Source organism: Micromonas commoda, chromosome 9 (genome assembly GCF_000090985.2).
Source record: "Micromonas commoda chromosome 9, complete sequence".
NCBI classification, from domain to species: domain Eukaryota; kingdom Viridiplantae; phylum Chlorophyta; class Mamiellophyceae; order Mamiellales; family Mamiellaceae; genus Micromonas; species Micromonas commoda.
The window spans coordinates 113,375-131,500 of record NC_013046.1 but is presented as its reverse complement, the minus strand read 5'-3'; the positions used below and the strand labels follow the sequence as shown (position 1 = coordinate 131,500).

The window sequence follows — 18,126 nt, the reverse complement described above, 5'->3', positions numbered from 1 at the left end:
TGCTCGTACCGTCTACGCATAAATTTGGCATTAGATTGCGTATTTATTTTGTAGCCTATGCATTCCGGTCACGTCTCGTAAAAAGCGTTCGCCGCACGAGCGCCCATCCCTACTTTATCGGCGGCGTCGCGAGCGTGCGCGGTAAAACCCGCGCCCCCGACGCGATGAGCGGAGCGTATCGTCACGTCCACGCGGCGCCGCGCGTGGCGGTGACCGCGGGTGCATCCGCGACGACGCGGCGCGCGTGCGGGTCCTCGCGTCTGTCGCGCGCCCCCCCCGGCACGATTCGCGTCGACAACCGCCGCCCACTGCCTCGTCATCACCGCCGCGCGCTTCGCGTCGCGGCGGCGGCTTCCAGCGGAGTCAACGAGGCGCTCGCCGAGGCCGGCGGGAACGTCGTCAACGTCCTCAACAAGAAGTTCAAGGTTGGCGACCTGCGGGAGGAGTTGACGCGCCGGGGCGAGGCTTCGGACGGGAAGAAGGCCGAGCTCATCGAGAGGCTCGTCGCGCTCGGGCCAGTCGCCGTCGAGTCCGCGGCGCCTGAGCCCGAGCCCCCGAGCGGTGATGACGCGTCCAAGGAGGATCCGCGCGGCGATGCGAAGCCCCGCGATCGCGATGCGAAGCCCCGCCCGCGGCAGAGGAGCGTCATGAGCAGCCGCCCCGCCGAGCGCGTCTCCGGCGGCGAGGGCATCGACGAGGACGGCGATTCCAACTTTAGCGGCATGGAGGTGACGTTCCTGGGAACGTCCTCGGGATCGCCCTCGTTCACGCGCAACGTGAGCTCCTACGCGCTGCGCCTGACGGACGAGATATGGCTCTTCGACTGCGGCGAGGCGACGCAGCACCAGCTCATGCGCTCGCACCTCAAGTACAGCAAGATCACGCGCATCTTCATCACGCACATGCACGGCGACCACATCTTCGGCCTCCCGGGTCTGATCTGCGCCTTGTCCGGCGCCAGGGCCGAGCTCAAGCGCGTGCACGGCCGCGAACCCGAACCGTTGCACATCACCGGCCCGCCCGGCATCTGCGATTACGTCAAAGCCGCCATCGGTTGCTCTCGCACCGTGCTCGGGCTGAACCTCGTGGTGACGGAATTAACCGCGCCCGGCAACGGCGTCGCGGGCGTCGGCGCCGGCGACGACGCGGACCCGCGCGGGTTCGCCGCGCAGACGCACCTCGCGGCGGACGCCAGGTGCCGCATGTTCCTCGGCGAGCGTTGGCCGGATAACGGAGCCGCGGCTGCGCCCGATTTCCGCGATCGCGACGCGTGGCAGAGGGCTTGGGACGGGTCGCTGGAGTTGCCCTACTGGACCGTGCACCGGGAGCGAAGTAACAACCCGGGGGGACGGGGCGGGGAGAAGGGCGCGATCGTGGTTCGCGCGGCACCCCTTCGGCACCCCGTGCCGTGCTTCGGCTACGTCGTCGACGAGCCGGACCAGGCTGGGAGGCTCGACGCGGATAAGTGCGCGTCGATGGGTCTGCCGCCGGGTCGCGATTACCAGCGACTCAAGAACGGCGAATCGGTGCGGACGCCGGGGGGCGAGTGGATACACCCTGCCGACGTCGTCGGACCCGACAGGCCCGGTCGACGGCTGTGTTTGCTCGGGGACACGTGCGACAGCGTCGGCGTCGCTCCGTTGGCGATGGGATGCGACGTCCTCGTTCACGAGTCGACGTTTTCGGAGGCTAAGCACGGCGAGGCGGTGTTCAAGGGCCACTCCACGTCCGCGATGGCCGGCGAGTTCGCGCGGATGATCAAGGCCAGGAACCTGCTCCTCACGCACTTCAGCAACCGGTACGGAACCGCGAACACCCGAGGCGACGTCCCGAACAACAACGGGTCCGCCGCCGATCACAACGCACACAGAAAGGTTTCGCCGAAAGACGACGACGTCGACGACGACGACGTGCTCCCCGAGGAGGCTCCGGATGACCCCAAAGCCGCGGCCGCGGCGGAATCCAGCCTGGTCGAGGGTTTGGTGCGCGAGGCGTCCAGGGCCAAGGGCGACTCCCGCGTGGTGGCGGCGTCTGATTTTTTCTCCTTCAACGTCCAGCGTCGAGAAAACTTTGACGAATTCGACCGCGCCAAGGGCAACAGGGAAGCCGTCGTGGAGGGTCCCGCCGTGGAGCCGTGGCTCGAGGACCCCGGCGACGCGAGACGACGGATCGACGCGGAGCTGAACGGCGGCGGGCGCGGCGGCGGCTTCGGCGGCGGCGCCGGATACGGCGGCGGATTTTATGGCGGTGACCGTTTCGGCGGCGACTCTTACGGCGGGGATCGGAGGGGATCGACCGGCGGCCCGCGAGGCGGCGGCGGCGGGCGCGGTCAGTACCAGCGCGGCGGCGGCGGCGGCGGGCGCGGCGGCGGCGGGCGCGGGGGTTACGAGACCCGGGGCGGGCGCGACGGCCCGGGCGGCTATCGGGAGAGCCGCGGGGGGACGTCAGACCGGGCGGGATTTTCCAGGGATCGGGAGCGGCCGAGGGGATTCGAGAGGGCCGAGGACGGAAGCTACCAGCGCAGGCGCGAGGTCCGGGGGGATAAGGTGCAGGGAGGGATGGGCGACTACGGCGTCGGGCTCGGAGCGGACGTCGGCGTCGATTCCGCCGAGCTCATGCGGGAGTTCCAGAACCGTAACAAGTGATGTTATTGGGAACCTAACCTAAATTACGTTGAAAGCATTCGACTTTGTGACTCGAACGAACGAATCGTCCCACAAATCGACGTCAGTCACGCGGGGACGACGACGAAATAGCGCGCCATCGCCTTGCGAAACCGTCGCCGGTACTGCACGGGCGATATCACGGTCGGTTCCGCCGCCACTCCGCCGCCTAAAACGCCGGTGTACTTGACGTACGACTCGAGCTGCTTGTCCCACGTGTACAGCCGAAGGTAGTCCACGACGCCGACGACCAACTCGCCGCTGGCGCGATCGACACCCGCCAGCAGGGAGTAGTCCATCACCCCCTCGTTCGCGAGGAACGCGGTGTCCCTCGCGAGAGCGCAGTCCAGCTCGGATTTGGACTCGACGTCGCACAGAATCGGATGCGTGGCGAGTCGACGCTGGAGATTCTCGTCGAGCAAGACGGCGGCGACGCGGCCGAGATCACGCGCATCGGCGTCGGCGTCGTCCCCCACGTCGTCACCGGCGTCATCGACGTTGTACCTCGCGCGAAGCGAACCCTTGAGGTCGTACGTCAGCCACCGCGGATCGAAAACGTCTCGACCGCGGAATAAGTTTTCCATGACGATGAAGTCGATGATAGCCGGATCCTCACCGTCGGCGCCTTCGCCGACGGCCACCTGGTAGGCGCCGAGGATCCTCGCGAGACACGTGGAACCGTTCGAACGATCGAGCGACTCGCGCGCGTGCTTGAAGTACGCCGGGCCGAAATCGGCGAGGAACGCGTTGAGCTCGACGCGACTGAGTTGCTTGACGATGAACCGATCGTCCCTGGTTTTCCCAAACGACGAACCGGATTTGCCACCCTTGGCGCCGCCGTCCCACTTGGCGACGGACGCGAGCGACGCGGCGTACCCCTCGTCGCCGTCCCCCAACGTCGCCTTGCGCAGCGCGTCGAACTGGAGCGGGTAGTACGCCGTCACCGCGGTCCTCCGAGCGGAAGGGGGGGCCGAAGAATTCGCCCGAGAATTCATCCCCGCGTCATTCCCCGCGAAGACGTGCCTGAGGTGCGATCGATCCGGGAGAAGCATGGCGTCCGGTCCGTCCACGACGGGCGCGACGGCCGGGTCACCCACCCCGCCGCCCATCGCGCTGCCCTTGCGGCTGTGTGACCTCGACGTCGCGACGGGGGAGAGGCTTCCCCCCGAGCCGCCTCCTCCGATATTATTGGAGGTCGAACCCGACGAACCCGATGCCCCAGCCGGATGGTTCGCGGCGGCCCAGCGCGCGGCCGCGAGGTGAACCGCGTACTCGGACGCGCGCATGTATCGCGCGACGCAACCCGCGGGGTCCGCGTCCATGGCGTCGTTCGACACGAAGCTCGCCTCGACGTCGGCGGCGGCGTTCTCGGCGGCGGCGGCGTCGACTGCTTTGAACGTCGCCGCCGCGATGATCCTCGTCGGCGGCGACACGCGAAGCGGCGCGACGGCGTCGAAGGAGAAGCACGCGATCGCGTCTTTCGTCGCGAAGAAGTGCGCGTGTTCCAGGTACGCGGGGTCGCCGGACGCGACCGCAGTCTCCAGAAACCGTCCGAGGCTCATCTCCAGCGCCTCCGGATCGAGAGCCGGGTTAAGAGGGGACGAATCGTAGTCGGTCGCCACGCGAAGCCCCAACGCCCCGAGCCCGTCCTCGTCTCGCGCGCGCGCCCTGGGCCTGGTCCAGTGCGCGATGACGTCGTCGTCCTTTCCGTCCTTATCGTCATTTTCGTCCCCGCCTGGTGTCCGACGCAAACGAAGAGTCGCTCGGCCGCCGGCGAGGTAGTAGACGCGAATGTGCGACTCGGGTGGCTCGTCGCACTCGGGGTTGGAACACCGCTCGCGTTCCACGGGCGGGTCCAGCGCCTCCCTGAGAAACTCCCCGAGCGGTAAGTCGCCCTCGCCGTACGGCGCGACAGTCTCCGACGCGTCGTTCGGGGCGTCGCAGAGGTGTCCAGTCGTCGCGCAAAACGAGCACGCGGCGATTCTGAGCCGACGAAACGACAGCGCCGCCGTCGCGGGATCCAATCCCGGGCGGATCGCGTGCCCCGTCGAGTCGCGCCAGTGCGCCCCGCGCCGCCGGTGAGCCTCCGCGAGCGTTACGTCGCGGACCGCAGCCTTGACGACGCGGAGCTTATCCTCGCTCGCGCCTCGAAGGAGGACGCAGCATCCGCCGCCGACGTTCGCGCAGCCGCCAAATGTCATCAGCGTCGTCGTTGTTCTTTCCCCCGAGGGTCTGTTGTTAGTTCCCCCCGAGTTCGAGGACGATTCTCCACTCGTGTCCACGTCATCGTGCGTCTCCACCTTGAACGTCTCGCACCGACCGACGCACTCCTCCCTCAGCTGATCGAGCGCGCTCACCGCGACGGCGCCCGTCACCCGCTCCAGCCGCCGCACGCAACTCGACTTGACGTTGATTACCAAACTCACCCCTCGCTCCAGCAGCAGCTCACGAGCGAACCTCGCCACCGTTCGCTCCACCACGAGGACGTCCGCTTTTACTCCGTTTATCCTGGCCACCGCCCCGCGCAGGTGCTCGTGCTCCTGGTCCAGCAACGTGTCCAAAGACGAGAGCCGAGGCGCGGCGTTGGCGCGTTGGTACTCCAGCGCCCCGCGCAGGAGGACGACCCGAACGTTCCCTTGACGAACCGAGGGCATGCGCTTGTGCGCCACGTTCTTGGCGAACATCTCCCCGCACCGCTCCACCACCCCGGATTGGTCGCAGTGCCCGCCCGGGATCTTCTTGCAACGCACGTACGCGCCAGGGTGCATCCAACCGGGGCCCGGGGATTGAAAAAATTTGGCGTAACGCCGCTCGGGCGCGACGCGCGTCGACGCGATCGTCGCCAGCTGTGCGACGCGCGGGGTCCACGTGTCGACGTCCGATTGGTCCAACGCGTTGTTCGCGTCGCGTCGCACGAGCGCCGCCCTGGATGCGTCCACGGTCGACGCGTCCGGGCCGCGTTCGGGGAGTTCGTCCCCTCGTTCGTCGTCCCGTTTGTTCGAAACCCGTCGGCGGCTCGAGCTCGGTCGCGTCCAAAGCGTCGGGTCACGCAGCGCCTCGAGGACCGCCCGCCTCGCTCGATCGGACACCGCGGGCGGGCGTCGTCCCCGCCGCGCGCGTCGCCCCCCCCGCGCGCGCCACGGCGACGGCGGCGACGGCGGCGGCGACGGCGGTCGGATCGATTGTTCGTCGTCGTCGCCGAGCGAATCCGCCACCGGCGCTTCCGCCGCCCTCCGCACGTTCCCCTCCTCCTCTTCCTCCTCGTCGTCGTCGTCGTCGTCGGATCCTGAGGATGGAACGGTGTCGCCGTCGGTCCTTCGCCGCGCCGGGTTCCTCGCCGCCGATCCCAGGAGCTGCGCGGCGGGGCTCGGCGCGAGGATGGCATGGTGCATTTGCGCGCGACGACCGCGTTCGACGTCCGCGTTGGAAGCGCCCCGCGGCGGGACATTTCCGTCGTCGAGGCGGTCGGGCGCGGCGGCGTTCGCGGGCGAGTCGGCGCGCGAGGACGACGAACCCCCGACGCTCTCCCCGCCGTCGCCGACCGCGGCGGGCGCGGGCGTGGAGGCGCCGTGTCCTCCGGTGGCGTCGTCGCCCCGTCGAGACTCGAAGCAGAAATCGCACACCCTGGACGGTTCGACGCCCTCCTCGCGGATGTCGTCGTCCGTGCGCGGCAGGTGGAGCGAGCGGGAGCTGCACGCGCCGCAGAACACCTTACCGCACGCGCGGCAGTGGTGCTTGAACCCCGGCAGCGATCCCGGAAACTCTCGCTCGCACCCGTAGCACGACTTGACCACGCGCTCGTCGACCCAGAATTCCGGCCTCTGGCGCAGGAGGTGGTGCTCCGCGCGGCGCCGCAGCCACGACGCCGCGCTCCGCAGGTTGGCGCCCGCCCTGGCGGCGGCGTCCTTGGCCCTCGACCTGGCGTCCTCCATCCTCACGCCGGATACGAACCAGGCGTCGCCTCCATGGCCGCGTCGTCTCGAGTGTCGCTCTGCGCTAGCTGACTCGTCAGAGGCAACAACGTCTCGCGATGCCGCTCCTGGAAAAATCGCTCGATAAAGCAATCTAGGTACGTTCATCCACAAGATCTTGGTTGGGATCTTTTGTGCGACCTGTGTAATTATTTATTTACGCCGTGGAACCGGAGACGTCAGCTGGTCAGAAACGGGAACGTCCCGAAAATTCTGGCTGAAAAACGTTTCTGGCTGAAAGCGCGCGACGTGTCGGGACAACCAGGGCGCGCCACTCACGGTCAGCTCACGAGCCATGTTCGCCTCGAGCGCCCTCGTCGCCACGCAATGGGCACCCCCCGCGGGCCTTACCCGCGCGCGTCCCGCCAGGGTGCGCACCGAACGCCCGCGAACCTCCCCCCGCGAACCACACCCCCTTATCCTCTCGTTCCGGAATGATTCTCATGCCGACTTTCGCGCGGCTCACCTTTGCGCCCCGATTACCCCCCCGCAGGCGTCTCGCGCGACGGCCCAGCCCGTCGTCGCCGGCAAGGCCAAGAAGGCCGCGAAGGCTGCCGACAAGAAGGCGGCGAAAGCCGACAAGAAGGCCGCGGCTAAGCAGGCGCCGGTGTCCAAGCAGGCTAAGGATGCGGCGCGTAAAAAAGCGGCGGCCGCCATGCGCGACGTCGTCTCGCGGCAGGGCAAGGCGTACGACCGCATCGTGAAGGAGATGGACCGCGACGAGTTCCGCGAGTACATCCTGAGCGTGCGCCACAACTCCCCGGAGCCGGTGCAGCAGCTCTGCGACTGGCTGCCCATCGCGGAGGTGGTCGTAGCCGACAAGCAGGCGTACGAGGTGCGCCCACCCATCCCACCCCTCGCGTCGCATTTCCCCCGGGCCAGCGCGCCTTTTCGCGCCTGGACTGACCGGCGTCCCCCCCCCACACTCCGTCCGCCCACGCGCCCGCAGGCCAAGAAGTTCTTCAGGTCCGTCGGCAGCGACATCCCCGAGACCGAGCAGCAGGCCGTCGGCGCCGACCAGATCGAGGGCGTCCCCGCCATCAAGGCCAAGCTTCCCGGAATGCGCGAGGAAGCCGTCGGCATGGCGTACCTCATGGCGGGCTCCGTTGTGAAGGACGTGCCGTTCGAGGAGCTGGAGTTCGGCGTCGAGGACTGGGGCTCGTTCGAGATGGCGGTGGACGCGTACGAGGCGCAGCAGAGCACGTCCAAGCGCTTCGCCGCCGCCGCGGCGACGCTCGGCGTCGCCGCCGACGACGATCCCGCTGACGTCAAGCGCGTCTACCGCAAGCTCATCGCGACGGAACACCCGGATCGTAACCCGGACTCTTCTCTGGAGAAGTTCAACGCCATCAAGGAGGCGTACGAGCTCCTCAGCGACCGCGGCGGACAGAGCGGCACGACGTTCGAGGGTCTGGGAGACAAGGCGAAACGAGATTTTCGCAAGCTGAGCGACGTCCACGCGGGCGTCACCAGCAAGGGCGGCGAGCTCGTCGAGGCGGATGTCGGTTCCAAAGTTGAGGTGGTGATGCGTTCGCTGACGATATACGACCGCATCAAGACGATGTTCATCGCGAGGAACGTGAGTCTGGGCGCGAGGAAGGCGGAGAAGACCAAGGCGTCGGGTAAGGCGGCCGCGGAGGAGGAGACGGCGGTGGAGGAGGAGGTTGCGGCGCCCGAGCCCGTCGCCGCGTAGAGGCGAGGCGGCGCGAGAGAGGATTGTTTTTTTGTAATTTGCTGACGCGACGCTTTGCTGCTTTGCTCGCGACCGTCTAAGGCTTGTGTCGCGTCCGCCGTCGTCTTCCCTCGCCGTCCTCGTCGAGGACGGCGTGACGGGCGTACCTTTCCTCCCACGCGTCCTCCAGTCTGTGCTCCACCCTGTGGATCCTACCCCGCACTCCCCGCTTCTCCTGGGCTCGTCTTACGTCGGGATCGTTGGAACGCGAGAGCACGTAGTCGAGCCCGATGGCTACGAACATGAAGGCGAGGAGGAGCTTGACGACGCGCGCGAAGCGCCTCGCCTCCCTCCTGGACCCCAGCAGCTGCTCCGCCTCCAAATCCGTGCCCATGCCGCGCGCGCGAGCCTCGGTGTGGCCGTTGTTGTTTCGTCACGGCGGTCCTTCTCGTCGAGAATGAATGATTCGTCAGACCGGGGCGCGCGGGCGCGGGCGAGGCATGCCGGCGGACGACGCGCCCGCCGCCGACGATGCGCGCGCCGAGCCGAACGCCCCGCCGCGCCGTCGACTGAAGCGGGAATTCGACGAGCACTGGCTCGAGCGATGCCTCGGAGCCCCGGTGGAACGACTCCTCCGCCAAAGGCGCATCGTCGGAGCGTGCGTCTGCGTCGTGAAGGTCCCGATGGACGGCGCGCCGGGGGAGACGACGGACGCGGGCGTCGTCCGCGAGTACATCAGGACGTACGGCTACGCGTCCCTCGATCCCCCGGGCGGCGCGGGCTCGGACGCATCGGGACGAACGAACGCGACCCGCCGAACCGACGTCGCGTGGTCAACAGATCCGCACTCTCCGCGCGCGAGACTCGCGAACAACTACGGCGCGGTCGTCGACCCGAGGACGACGCTGTTCGACGTCGGGTCGTGCGCGAAAATCTTCCCCGCCGTCGCCATCGCGCGACTCCGGGACGATTTGGGCGTTCCGGAGCTGACGCAAGACGCGGACGATCACCTCCCGCCGGAGCTGGCCCTCGCATCCAAACACCAAACGCCAAACACGAAACGCGCAGTCACCGTGGGGGACCTCCTGAGGCACACCAGCGGGCTCGTGGACGTCCCAGGGTGCGCAGCGACGACGAAGCCGACGACGACCGTCGCCAAAGCCAAAGCCAAAACCGGAGTCGTCGCCGCGTGGCCGCCCGGACTCAATCGCGCCGAGTGCGATCGCAACGTCGCCCTCGCCGCCGCCGTCGTCGAACGCGTCTCGGGACACGAGTCGTACGAATCCTACGTGCTGAACGAGCTGCGCGTGGGCGTGAAGGACGCGGTGCGGGGCGGGCGACCGAGCTCGTTTCGAAACGCGTACGCCGCTCTCGCCGAAGCCGCGGCCAAACCCGCGGCCGGGCCCAAAACGAAAACAGGCGAGGTCGTCGTCGGCGAGTGCGCGTTCGGCGACGGCGTCCGGGCCGGTCGTTACGTAACGGACGTAACGGACGCCGGGGACGGTACACGCGCGTTGGTTCGACGAGCGGCGTCTCGTCGGGCGGACGCCGCGGACGAGGGGAACGAGTCGGCGGGCGACAGTTCCGTCACCCCGCTGTGGTTGACGGCGTGGGAGATGCGCGCGATCGTCGCCGGACTCTTGACCCCGAATGGGACGCTCGTGCGCACCGAGGCGAGCGTGCGGGACCTCATCGGGCCAGACGTCGCGTTCCGGTGGCACGGCGTCGACGGGGCGTTCGAGGCGTACGGCTCCGGGTTTGTCGCCGAGACGACGGCGAGCGGTTTGCGACGGCGACCGACGAGGCGATTTGATTCGGCGGGTGCACAGCTGTGTACGGGTGCACAGCCGTCAACACGCGGGTGCACAGCTGTGTACGTCAGCTCGGACGACTCGACCGGCGCGGACTCGCTGCTCGCGTTGTTCCCCGAGCACGGGATCGGGGTTTGGATCGCGTCGAACACGCGCGAGGAGTGGTGTCGCTGCGGCGGGGGCGGGGGCGGGGGCGGGGGTTTGGGGGAGGTTTGGGACAAACCCCCCGCGGCTGGGCTCGTCGACCCCGCGCGGAGCGACGGGGCGCAGCACGCGTTGAAGATGCGAAGCGGGCCGGGCGAGGGACCCGGGGGGCAGCCGCGGTTCGCCGAGCTCGTCCTCTCGAGGTTCGTCGACGACTTTATCCCCGCACCGGGCGACGAAGGCGGTGACTCACCAAGGTGACGCGCCGGTCGGCGGCGGGACAAACGCGGACGTCGTCGAACCGGGCGGGACGATTACGCCGCGTCTCGAGTGTGTCGAGCCCCCGGTCGCGCGGACGGCGCCGGGGGTGAGTCGCGCGTGGACGGATGGGCCGCGGCGCGGGAGCGGACTTCGGATACGAACGGACCTCCCGGGGTTCGACGAATAGGATATTCTGGTGTTCAAAGCTCAAAGTTGATTTTCAGTACCTCAAGCTAACTCGGCTTTTAAACCGTTCATCTAAACAGGCACCCAAGCTGCCTACTATTCGCTCTTTCTCCGTTTGCTCCTGCGTGTCGCGACTGGCTCGACGGCGGCCTCCACCTTCTCCTCTTTCACCTCCTCCTTCACCTTGACCGCCGCCTTTCGTTTCTTCGTCGCTGGCTCGGGCTCCTCCTTGATTTCCGGCGCTGGCTCCTCGACAACCTCCTCCTCTTCCTCCTCCTCTTCCTCGTCTTCCTCCTCGTCGTCTTCGTCGTCGTAGTTTCCATCCTTCGGAAGCGCGGTGACGAGCACGATCGAACCCGCGGGCACGCCCTTGTAATCCCTCGGCAGCCGCGTCGCCCTCTTGAAGTGCCACTCGTCCTCGTCCTCGTTGTAAAAAACCTCGAAGGGCTCCCCCGACAGCGCGCAATGCGTCACGTCGTCCTCCTTCGCCACCGACGAGTTCACGTCCACCGCGTTTCGAGCATCCTCCTCCTTCTTGGCGTGCTCAATCTCGAAGAACGCCGGGGCGTCGTCGGCAGCCTCCGCCGCGGCTCCCGCGATCCAAGCGTCCGAGTCGACGCACCATCGCCGAGAACTGGAGCCCTCCTTCCTCTTCCTCCTGCGAAGCGCCTGCAGGTCGAGGTGCGCGTCGAGCTCGGCCCTGTCGTCGAACCTGCGCCCGGTGCTGGCGCACTGGTGGGGCCTGTCCGCGTACATCGCGTCGATGAGGTACTCGCGCCGCCTGCGAAGCTCAGCCTCGTCGTCCCTGCTCGGGTCAAAGTCCACGCCCAGCCTCGGCGGCTGGTTCTCCTTGCTGGCGCCGGTGGATGCGCCGGGGGAATCGCCGCCGCGCAGACCCTTGGGCGCTCCGGCGGGGGGCGCGGGGGGGCGTGGGACGCCCGGTGCGCCCGCCGATCCCGCGGGGGAACCGCCGGTGGTCGCCTTCTTGACGGCTGCGATTGAATTCAGCAGCGCGGAGATGTCGCCGCCGCCCTGCACCATGGACGCGAGCATGGCGCCAGCGGAGGCGGGCGCCATGGCGTTGATGCCGGGCTGATGGCCGTACGCGCCGCCGCCGTACCCCTGCGCCTGGAGCGGGTACCCACCCTGCTGCTGGTTGTAGAAACCGCCGGCAGCCGGCGGCGGCGGCGGAAGCCTGATCTTCTGCGGGCGCGGGGGCAGGGTGCGCTCGATGGGCTCGAGCGTGCTCTGCGGGAACACCGCACGCCACGTGTCGAACAGATGCGCCATGCTCTTCTGCGTCTGAGGGTCCGAAATCTGGTACACGCTGATGAATAGGTCGCTCAATCCTCGCGCAAAGTAGTTCACGTAGTGGCCCTTGACGTTCTTCACGATGGAGTCCATGAGGTAGAACCCGCAGAGCTTAGCCTTCGGCGCGGAGGTTCGAATGTGCCGCTCGATGAGCTCGCCGATCCGCGACGCGATGGAGACGTCGTGCGCGCCGAGTTCCTGGGCGAGCATGGTGAGCGAGGTGATCATCGGCTTGGAGTTGACCTGGAGATCTTTCAGCGCGTCGGCGTAGTCTGCGCACACCTCGTCGGCTTCGCTCATGGTGTCGAGCGTTGAACAGTGTTACTCGGTTCGCGATGTGTTTGTGTGTGTGTGTGTGTTGAGTGTTGACAACGTCCTAATGATCGATGTGCTCCCCGTCCCGTGCGTCGAATGCCTAAGAGACTCTCGTGCGCTTCCACAGTGTGCAGGCGGTGGGAGAAATCGCAGGATTTGAGAAGGATCGCGAATTTTAGGGTTGGCGGAGGAGGGTGAGTCGGAAACCGCGGTGCGTCGGTGGTAAGTGCGCGTCCGAGACGTGATGGTACACCGGTGGTACTTCAAGGGATTCCAGAAGACTCTATGGTTGTTATCCTAGGACAGAAAACCAGCGCGAACTCTGAAGTCCAGCGAAGCTCCGCTCTCGCGATCCAAGAGGGTTCGGGGTCTCCACGGAGAATCCCGCCTCGGATCGGGCGTGCCCGGAAAGCGCGCCGCGACTCGACCCACTCGTTCGCGACGCCGCCGTTCGTATCCTTCTACGGATACGTGACTTCGTCGACGCGCGTCGTGCGGCTCCGCGGATCGAGACAGACCGCGCGTGCACCGCCGCGTGCCGGCTTAGAAGTGATCCCGCATCCTCGGATCCACCGAGTCGAAATGCGATTTCAGAGGCGCCAGGCCAACCTGACCAGCAGACAGCACCAGACCAGAAGAACCAGCAGCGGACCCGGGTTGGATAACAAAAAGTGCCGCGCACAGACCCGACCGCGCGTCACTCCCCCGCAAACGTCGACGAGGCCGGTCATCCGCGCCGAACATGTCCGCGACGATCTGCCCGAGCCACGCGATGGCCGTCGCGCGATCCCCGAGGTCCAACTCGCGCGGCACCGCCCGGAGAACACCCGCCACCGCCAAACACCGCCGACGCGGGGTCCCGCTCCACGTCAGGGCAGCCTACGGCGAGTCCAAGCCCGACGGCACGTGGGTCGAGAAGCCGCAGAACGCTTTCGGCAACTTGATAAACCTCGCCAAGGGCCAACGCGAGATCGTGCAAGCCGGCACCCCCGTGCTGAGGCAGATGGCGGAGGAGATCCCCTTGGACCGCATCGACAGCGCCACCATACAGGAACTGATACAGGAGATGATCTCCATCATGCGCAATCGCGGCGTCGGGCTCGCGGCGCCTCAGATTGGCGTTCCCTACCGCATCTTCGTCATGGAGGACACCGAGGAAGGCATGAGCGACGTCTCCAAGGACGACCTCGTCGCGCAGGAGCGCGCCCCGTTCCCGGCGAAGGTTATCATCAACCCCACGGTCACCCCCGTGTCGAACCAGTCGTGCGCTTTCTTCGAGGGCTGCCTCAGCGTGCAGGGGTACCGCGGCAGGTCAGGCGGTACCTGCAGGTGCGGGTCCGTGGGTACGGCGGCGACGGCAAGCCGGTGGACTTCGTCGCGAAGGGATGGCAGGCGCGAATCGCCCAGCACGAGATGGATCACCTCGACGGCGTGCTCTACGTGGACAGGATGGACTCGCGGACTTTTCGAAGGGTCGACTTGCTGGACCAGCCGTTGCCCGGCGCGCACCCGGAGCTCGGTCCCGCGCCGGTGGTTGGTAAGTGCGCGGATTTCGCGGGGCCGAGGGCCGGCGGGGGAGCCGGCGGCGAGGGGGGGATGGCGGTGGAGGACGTCGAGGGGTTCATAGGTAAAAAGAAGAGTAAGGCCGGGAGAAGAAAGTCGAGGTGATTGCGAGCTATAGCTCTAGTAGACGAGGTCCCGAGCGAAGATCCGCGATCTGCAAACGTATTAATCAATCGATCCGCGGATCATAATCGTATCCGTGCTAACTTACGCGCGCGCGTGCGTCGTACAATCGCGTCGACTCGCGCTCAATCCTCGCCCCCGCCCTCGCCCCACTTGAGCGATGCGGTCGGAAGCTCGCCCTCCTTGGCAGCCTGCGCCGCCGCCGCCGCCGCCGCCGTGCTCAGCGGCGGACCCGCCGACGCCTGCGCGCTCGCCCCGTCCTCCTTCTTCGCAGCCTTGCTCGCCTTCTCCTTATCCCCGTCGTCGTCGTCGTCTCGGGCGCGCTTGGCGCCGGTCTCGGCCGAGGGGAAAAACGAAGGAGCCGCGGCGGCGGCGGCTGTTTCTTCAGCCTTCACCGCGGGAGCGCCAGCGCCCGCGCCACCCGCCGCCGCCGCCATCGCCTGTTGGAACATCGCCATCATCGCCGCGGGGTCCGGCGCCACCCCGGACGTGGGCATCTGCCCCGCGAGCATCGCCTGAAGCATCGGGTCGGTCGCCGCGGCGCCGGCTGCGACAGCCTGTTGGTACGCCGCCATCGCCGCCGCCGCCGCCGCCGCGTGAGCCGCCGCCAGCTGTGCTCCCGCCGCCGCGTGAGCCGCGTGATCCTGCGCTCCACCCGGCGCGGGCGTCTCGGGTTTCTCCGCGGGTTCGTCCTTGGCGGGCGCCTTCTTCTTCGCCGCCGCCGACTTCTTCTCCTCCTTGGCCTTGGCCTTGGCGTGATCGTCCACGATCTTCTCGAGGCTTAGCGACTTTTTGTGCTTTCCGAAAAACGCCTTCGCCGCCGTCTGAGACTTGCTCCCCACCGCCGCGGCGATCGCCTTGAAATCCTTGCCGTGCTCGGCGAGCGCCGCGAGGAACGACTTCTTCTCGTTCGCGGTCCACGCCTGACCTTTGGTGCTGAGGTCAGCCTCGGACGCGGATCTGGACACGGGTTTGTTGGACTCCTCGTCGCCCTCATCGCCTCCCTCCGCCTCAGCCTCCGGCTTGGCCGCCTTCTTCGCGCTCTTGGGCGTCTTACCGGTCCCCGCCCTGGCCTGCTTGCGCTTCTCGGCGCGAGCCTTGCGCTCCGCCTCCTGCTGCTCCTCGATGGCGCGCTGCTGCGCCTCGCGCTGCGCGCGTTGCTGCGCCGCCTGCGCCGCCTGACCCGCCGCGTTGTTGCTCCACGCGCCCCCCGTCATTCGCTTCGCCTCGGCGTACGCGCGCTTCTTCTTCGCGAGCGCCCTTCGTCTGCCCTTGAACCCGTCGTCCGTCTTCTGCCGCTGGTAGTAGTACACCACGCAATCCGCGGTGGTGCGGCCGTCGATGAAGGCGGCGATGCGTTTGAAATTTTTGCCAAACGAGGCAAACTTTTCGTGAAACGTCTTCTTCTCCTCGGCGGTCCACGGCCTGACGAGCTTGAGCGCGTCCACCTCGGCGACGGGATCCTCGACGAGGGCGTTGCGAGATTTGAACGCCGCCAACCGCCGCTCCTCCGGGTCCAAAACCTGCGGCGGGAGCTTGATGATGGATTTGAGCGCCTCCACGCGCTGCAGCTGCTGCAAAATCTGCATCTCCTCGTAATCCGACTTGGCGACGCCCGCCATGGACGAGTTGAGCCGGCCTGAGCCGCGCGACCCGGGCGTCGGCAGCTTACCCCCCGGCTTGACCCCGTACATCTTCTCCAGCCTCGTTCTGTCCGCCGCCACCATGCGCACGCGCCACTTCTCGCGGCGTTTGAGATACGTCACCGCCAGCGTGAGCTGCTTGTCCGCCACCGCGGCGCGTCGGCGTCGTAAGACGTCCTTGACGGCGTCGCGCACCCCCGCGCGGGACGGGTCGTTCTCCGTCGCGAAGTTTCTCGCCGCGATCTCCTCGACGGAGACGCGGGGCAGCTCGTTCGCCAGCGGCAACCCGCACGTGTGCTTGAGGCCGTCGTGGGACTTGTTCGCGACTTGTTCGTTGGCGCGCACGATCCTCGCGACGACGTCGGCGCGGGGCTCGTCGCCGGTGACCATCTCCTGGATCATCTCGGCGCATCGCCTCGATCGAGCCGCAGCCTCCGCGGCAGCCGCCGGGTCAATCTCGCCGGCTTTGTTCAGACCCGCCTTCTTGCGCAGCTTCTCCGCCTTGGTCTTAGCCTCCTCCGCCTCCACCGCCGCCTTCTCCGCGTTTCTCTCCGCGCGCTCCACCGACCGCTTGAGGTTATCCAGCTCCCGGTCCAGTCGCGCCTCCTGGTGCCGAGCCTGCTCCTCCGCCTGCTCCTTATCGTTCACGTCACGCTCGTCCAGCTCGGCAATCTCCAGCTCCAGCTTCTCAATCTCCGCGTCCGTCTCCTCCATCGCGGTCATGATGTCGCCCTTTTTCTTCGCGAGGTCATCCACCAGCTCCTTCTTCGCGGCGGCGTCCGCCCTGAACGCGGCGAGCCTCGCGGCTTTCGCCGTTGGATCCTCCCAGTCCGGCGGCGGGGTGCGCAAATCTTGACGAATCTCCTGGCCGGGCGGGGGCGGGCCGCCGGGCAAGGGCGGGTTGGAAGCGTCGTCGGGGAACGCGAAGGAGGGCGAGGGCGCCGGTACCGCGAAAGAGGAGACACCCTTCGCGCCGTCCGCGGGCGTCGGCGGCTGGTTCGAGTCGTCGCCGCCGCCGCCGACGCCGGGCAGCGCCGACTTGGACCTCGCCAAACCTTTCCCCCAAGCCCCCTTGCTCGCGGAAGCCTTGGCGCCGAGCCCGCCGCCCCACCCGCCCTTCTTGGCGGCGTGCGTCGTCGGCGTGGACGCCGCCGCGCCCGCAGCCCCAAAGTCGTCGAGCGAGGTGGGACCGGGGGGCGCGGATGAGAATCGGGTCAAACCACCGAGATTCACCGATTCGCCGCGATGCGTCACAGCCACCTCCCCGCGATCGGCGTAACCGCCGCCGCCGTCCGTCTCGACGCCCCCGCCGCGAGGAGGGACGGAAAGAGGGGGACGGTCGACGTCCACGGGGGCCGCCGCGCGCGAAACGTGGGGGCCCTCTTGTGCATTTTTTGCGTATGAAGGAGCAGTCAGCTCTCCGTCTTCGCGCGTCGCGCCGCCGCCGCCCCATCGCTCGTGGCTGAAGCTCTTGCGAATGGGCACCGGCGGCGCGCGGTCGGGCTCGTTATACCCGCGCTCGCGGTTCCTGGCGGCGTCCCTGTTGGATTCCCTGGGGGTGTCCCAGTCCCTGTCGCTCGGCTTCTGTACGGGCGGCGGTCCTCCCTGTCGGTTCATCGGGCAATCTCGCGCAATGTGTCCAACCTCGCCGCAGACCCTGCACGTCCTGTTATCCCTGGACGAGGGGCAGTCGCGCGCGAAGTGGCCGACGCCGCCGCACCTGTGGCACGTCTTCCCCTGCATCCGCGGGTGCGTCATCGGAGGCGGACCCGCCGGCTGCGGCGGCGCCGCCGCAATCTCGCCCTCCTCGTCGAAATCGTCGTTGAAGTGATTGGACGATTGGTAGAACTGATCGTTGGCGCGGCCCATGGGCATGTGCATGCGCGGGCGCTGGTTGCCCGTCGGGGAGGTCAGCAGCGACGGTCTCGCGTTCGGGTGCGAGCCGGACATCATGGAGGGGCGGTGCGGTGCCGGGCCGCCGTGCCCGCCGCGGTCTCCCCAGCCGCGGTCGCCCCTGTCCCTGTCTCCCGGCGCGCCTCCTCGGCCGCGGTCCCACCCCCCCGGGGCTCCGCCCCCGTCGGGCCCGTCGCGACCGTCGTCCTGTCGTTGCACGCGGGGGATGGAGGCGGTGGACAATGGTGAGTCGAGAGGTTTGGTCGGCGGGGGTAGGAAGGAAGTCGCGCGCGCGACGACGGGCAAGTCGCTCGCGCGGGCGGGAAAGCCCACCGTTCGGAAAATTGAGAGGGAACCGGGTCGAGCTCGGGACGCACCCTGCGGTATCGATCGTCGCGATCCTTGGGGGGACCGAAGCCCCCGCGGTCTCGCTTGTACATGCCCGCCAAAACGCCGGGCCCAACGCGCGGAGGCGTCGAGCGCAGTGCGGGGCGCGCGGGGCGGAACCCTAGATTGCACCCCGAAAGGTGACGGCTCGCGGCGCGTATCAGAACATATTTTCAGACATCG

At 67.8% G+C, this 18,126-nt stretch overlaps 8 protein-coding genes across 8 annotated transcripts; 4 read left to right on the top strand and 4 right to left on the bottom strand.

Moving 5' to 3' along the window:
• Positions 1 to 164: 164 nt before the first annotated feature.
• On the top strand, positions 165 to 2,645 carry MICPUN_61079 (predicted protein; the record flags this gene model as incomplete). Its single annotated transcript, XM_002504423.1, has 1 exon — positions 165 to 2,645. One exon carries the CDS (start codon positions 165 to 167, stop codon positions 2,643 to 2,645), a length of 2,481 nt encoding a protein of 826 aa, XP_002504469.1.
• An 86-nt stretch (positions 2,646 to 2,731) lies between these two features.
• On the bottom strand, positions 2,732 to 6,595 carry MICPUN_61078 (predicted protein; the record flags this gene model as incomplete). Its single annotated transcript, XM_002504111.1, has 1 exon — positions 2,732 to 6,595. The coding sequence occupies one exon, from the start codon at positions 6,593 to 6,595 to the stop codon at positions 2,732 to 2,734; it is 3,864 nt and encodes a 1,287-aa protein (XP_002504157.1).
• Positions 6,596 to 6,929: 334 nt separating this feature from the next.
• MICPUN_61077 (predicted protein) lies at positions 6,930 to 8,327 on the top strand (the record flags this gene model as incomplete). Its single annotated transcript, XM_002504422.1, has 2 exons — positions 6,930 to 7,469; positions 7,584 to 8,327. 2 exons carry the CDS (start codon positions 6,930 to 6,932, stop codon positions 8,325 to 8,327), a joined length of 1,284 nt encoding a protein of 427 aa, XP_002504468.1.
• A 76-nt stretch (positions 8,328 to 8,403) lies between these two features.
• Positions 8,404 to 8,700, bottom strand: MICPUN_61076 (predicted protein; the record flags this gene model as incomplete). The annotated part of the gene is made up of 1 exon (XM_002504110.1): positions 8,404 to 8,700. The coding sequence occupies one exon, from the start codon at positions 8,698 to 8,700 to the stop codon at positions 8,404 to 8,406; it is 297 nt and encodes a 98-aa protein (XP_002504156.1).
• A 106-nt stretch (positions 8,701 to 8,806) lies between these two features.
• Positions 8,807 to 10,522, top strand: MICPUN_61075 (predicted protein; the record flags this gene model as incomplete). The annotated part of the gene is made up of 1 exon (XM_002504421.1): positions 8,807 to 10,522. One exon carries the CDS (start codon positions 8,807 to 8,809, stop codon positions 10,520 to 10,522), a length of 1,716 nt encoding a protein of 571 aa, XP_002504467.1.
• Positions 10,523 to 10,801: 279 nt separating this feature from the next.
• On the bottom strand, positions 10,802 to 12,319 carry MICPUN_61074 (predicted protein; the record flags this gene model as incomplete). The annotated part of the gene is made up of 1 exon (XM_002504109.1): positions 10,802 to 12,319. One exon carries the CDS (start codon positions 12,317 to 12,319, stop codon positions 10,805 to 10,807), a length of 1,515 nt encoding a protein of 504 aa, XP_002504155.1. The 3' UTR covers positions 10,802 to 10,804.
• Positions 12,320 to 13,106: 787 nt separating this feature from the next.
• On the top strand, positions 13,107 to 14,002 carry MICPUN_61073 (predicted protein; the record flags this gene model as incomplete). Its single annotated transcript, XM_002504420.1, has 2 exons — positions 13,107 to 13,625; positions 13,664 to 14,002. The coding sequence occupies 2 exons, from the start codon at positions 13,107 to 13,109 to the stop codon at positions 14,000 to 14,002; spliced, it is 858 nt and encodes a 285-aa protein (XP_002504466.1).
• A 143-nt stretch (positions 14,003 to 14,145) lies between these two features.
• MICPUN_61072 (predicted protein) lies at positions 14,146 to 17,996 on the bottom strand (the record flags this gene model as incomplete). Its single annotated transcript, XM_002504108.1, has 2 exons — positions 14,146 to 17,763; positions 17,934 to 17,996. The coding sequence occupies 2 exons, from the start codon at positions 17,994 to 17,996 to the stop codon at positions 14,146 to 14,148; spliced, it is 3,681 nt and encodes a 1,226-aa protein (XP_002504154.1).
• Between the last annotated feature and the right edge of the window lie 130 nt (positions 17,997 to 18,126).